The 3,132-nt window shown below is 52.5% G+C and overlaps 4 protein-coding genes across 4 annotated transcripts in view, besides 3 other annotated features; all 4 read left to right on the top strand.

Moving 5' to 3' along the window:
- Positions 1 to 344: 344 nt before the first annotated feature.
- Positions 345 to 662, top strand: TraAM80_06405 (arginine N-methyltransferase, type I; the record flags this gene model as incomplete). The annotated part of the gene is made up of 1 exon (XM_029383251.1): positions 345 to 662. The coding sequence occupies one exon, from the start codon at positions 345 to 347 to the stop codon at positions 660 to 662; it is 318 nt and encodes a 105-aa protein (XP_029236907.1).
- Positions 663 to 678: 16 nt separating this feature from the next.
- Positions 679 to 697: a microsatellite.
- A 178-nt stretch (positions 698 to 875) lies between these two features.
- On the top strand, positions 876 to 1,658 carry TraAM80_06404 (adenylate kinase; the record flags this gene model as incomplete). Its single annotated transcript, XM_029383250.1, has 1 exon — positions 876 to 1,658. One exon carries the CDS (start codon positions 876 to 878, stop codon positions 1,656 to 1,658), a length of 783 nt encoding a protein of 260 aa, XP_029236906.1.
- Positions 1,659 to 1,965: 307 nt separating this feature from the next.
- Positions 1,966 to 1,990: a microsatellite.
- Positions 1,991 to 2,080: 90 nt separating this feature from the next.
- Positions 2,081 to 2,108: a microsatellite.
- Positions 2,109 to 2,455: 347 nt separating this feature from the next.
- Positions 2,456 to 2,896, top strand: TraAM80_06403 (ribosomal protein L15 containing protein; the record flags this gene model as incomplete). The annotated part of the gene is made up of 1 exon (XM_029383249.1): positions 2,456 to 2,896. One exon carries the CDS (start codon positions 2,456 to 2,458, stop codon positions 2,894 to 2,896), a length of 441 nt encoding a protein of 146 aa, XP_029236905.1.
- TraAM80_06402 (ribosomal protein L15 containing protein) overlaps positions 2,893 to 3,132 on the top strand; it is a gene marked incomplete at both ends in the record, with an annotated part of 342 nt that continues 102 nt past the window's right edge. Inside the window, one exon of the mRNA XM_029383248.1 lies at positions 2,893 to 3,132. This exon is cut by the window's right edge and continues 102 nt beyond it. Coding sequence (XP_029236904.1) covers positions 2,893 to 3,132 — 240 coding nt within the window.

Genomic DNA, 3,132 nt, shown 5'->3' with positions numbered 1-3,132 from the left:
GGCAAACAGTTCACGCATGAAGGCGTTTGACGGTGGCCGGGGCCGCTGGGTCCCACGAAGCGGCAGTCGCCACGGCCCGCAACCACCGGACGCCCCTGCGCAGAAAACAAACCAAGAAACACACGCGGAAATCTATGCACACAAACAAATCACCCCGCCTTTCCTTCAGCCTCCTCTGGGCGCACGCCCCTCCACGGGGTCCCAAAGACAAACAAATGCATTACGAAGGAGCGGCACAAGGCTAACCCACTCACAGAATAACTTATTTACAAGGCGGGAGGCACGAGGGTGCGATTCTGGCGGAGCTGGATCCCACCTCCGTCCCAGAGGAGGCGGTGGCATCTATGTGTCGTCCCATTCATTTTAGCTTTTGTAATTCCACGGCGTTTCAACGGCACTTTAGCACGGCCCACCCACAGGGGGTGGTTGTGGATGGCTTCACAGTGTGGTTTGAGGCGGGCTTTCGGGAGTGGGCCCTAAACACCTCCCCTTGGTGCCCGCCGACGCACTGGAAGCAGACAACTATTCTCTTGCCGGCCACAGCGCGGGCGGAGCAGCTCGTGGCGTTCACGTCTCCGGAAGCAACGTCGGAGGTTGAGGTGCGACTCGTGGCGACAGACACCGCATTGCGTTGTTGCAGCATTGAGTTTGAGCTAAAGTAAAACACATACGAAACCGAAAAAAAAAAAAAAAAGAAGCACGCGCGAGCTTCTTCTGCGGTGTGTACGGCGCGCCGGTCATACGCCCCTCCCCCCCCTCCACTCTCTGCTGCTTAGCAACTCATTAGATGGTTTGCCTCGATTCCCTCTAGTCTTTTTTTTTTCGGCTCCGTTGCCGCAAACTGAAAGAAGCAAGCAGAAGAACACGGGGTGCTCATGTCAACGGGTGAGCTCTCGGCGGAAGCCGCCGCCTACTTTGAGGAAAAGCATATTAATTCTCTGCTGGAGGAACTGTTTCACGATGTCGTGTTACACCTTCCTGATGATCCTTTGCAGTTTCTGCTGCACGCGCTTGACAGAAAGACAACCCTGCGTCTCCTGTTGCTGGGACCGTCCAGCTGTGGCAAGCGCACGCAGTCTCGACGCATCGCCCAAAAGTATGGTGTCGTCATCATCAACGCTGATGATGTCTTTCGTGAAGAAATATCGAGAAAAACAGAATCGGGCGAAAAACTAGCGAGCTGCATGCAGGAGGGCTTGCCGATGCCTAGTGATATTGCATCCGAGCTTATTATACGTCGTCTGCAGGAGGAGGATAGTCGTAGTAGAGGATGGGTGCTTAACGGTTTTCCACGAACGCGATCCGAGGCACTGCGCTTGCAGGCCGCAGGAATTTCACCAATTCTATTTATTCTGCTGGATGTTTCTTCTGAGGTGGCGGTGCGACGGTGCGATGGACGTCGATATGACCCCCTCACACAGAACGTTTACCACATGGAGTTTGCCCCTCCTCCGCGTGAGATGGCTGTGGAGCGCATGTTTGAAGACGATGGCTCTCTCGCGGCGGTGACGAGTCAGTGGAAGTATTTTGATGCGAGGAAGGAGGAACTCATTGGGTGCTACGAGCCTGTTTTTGTTCGCATTGACGGGGATCGCCCCGTGGATGTTGTGTCGCAGGAAATCTTTGAACAAGTGGAGTCTCGATATGTTGCGGTGTAAGCCACGAATAGAGTGCGTGTGAGAAGGGAAGCACGTAATAGATGTACAGGGGCACATATATAAGAACCACACAACCAGGAGTCCCATGGGAGGAAAAACAAAAAAAAGACGGACGGATGAATGTGAGGTGCATTAGAAGAAGTGAAAAGTGATGTTTTCACCGTGTGCAGGGAGACGCTATGCGTGCCGTGTTAGTTCCGCCGTATTTAACAAAATGAGCTGGGTACTTCTTATCGCTATATATATATCACATCCGTGTGGTTGCTTTGACTTTCACACTTTACTGCGTCTTGTATCATGCGTTGCACTTTCTTTCTTTCTTTTTCCTTGCTGCTCACGAATGTAAGAAAGCGCGACGGACGCAGGGGTGGTAACTGGATCTTGTGGAGGGGTAATAGCGAACCATCGTGTCTCACGACACCATATATATATATATATATATATTTAATAAAGAGAGAAAGAAAAATGTTTTCGCCAACGGCGCTGCAGCAGCGCCATCGTCTTTTTCACCCCCGCCGGGAGACTCTTCCGTTTCATATGAATCCGGCAAAGTCAATGTTTCCGCTCATCAACGGCGGCAACCTCTTAGAAAGTCACGGAATAATTGGCAAGACTTTGCCGGGAGGAAGGAATTTGATGAGGACCATCCACTTCCAGTTGTTGCCTCATGACTGAATGAAAGGACAATCCAGCACAAGTGGTCTCACTGGGATCAGTACCTCAATCCACAGATCACACAGTCTGTAAAGGATTTGACGCCAACACCGGAATACGTGGGTAGGCGCAGTGGTCATAATATGATTAGGATGGGATGGATGAAAATAGGAGGGAGCTGGAAGTATGCTCGCGGGTACAACGACAGACGCAACGTGTTTGCCCGTGGCCAGTGGCAGGAGCGAAAGATGACGCCACGGTTTATGCTTGCACCTCGAGTTTCACCGGGTGGGCCACGAAACCGTTATGAGGGAAACCTGGTGTTTTCCCGCCTCAAGCTCAGTAAGCTGCTTTGGGCCATTGGCACGGGCCGTCTGAACCCCAATGAAGTCATCACGGTTTATCACCAGCGCGAAGCTGGTGTTGTGGCTGAGGGTGAAATTATTTGGCCAGGATTTGTTCTTGTTAGTAGTGGAGTGAACCGCGTGCCGTATCCCATTCACATTGAGCTTCAAAATGCGTCAGCGGAAAGTATTCGGCTTATTGAAGAAGCCGGTGGATCCTTTACTGGGGGTATACGATGACTCATGACGGCCTCTACCAGGAGCTACACCCGGAGGAGTATCCCGTCTTTCCGGAACAAGAATTGCCGGATCGGAAGGGCCTAGAGGGCCTCGCAACAAACCCCGGCAAACGTGGCTGGCTTGTGCGCTGGTACGAGGACGAGGGTAAGTATGCTCATCCTGAGGCAGGGCGGCGCTACTCACACTACGTGCGACCACCAACCGAGCGTGACTTTCCAGCCACAATTGAGGAGTTT

This window comes from Trypanosoma rangeli, assembly GCF_003719475.1.
Source record: "Trypanosoma rangeli strain AM80 chromosome Unknown Tra_15.4_contig_00232, whole genome shotgun sequence".
NCBI lineage: Eukaryota > Euglenozoa > Kinetoplastea > Trypanosomatida > Trypanosomatidae > Trypanosoma > Trypanosoma rangeli.
This window is presented reverse-complemented; position numbering and strand designations above follow the sequence as displayed.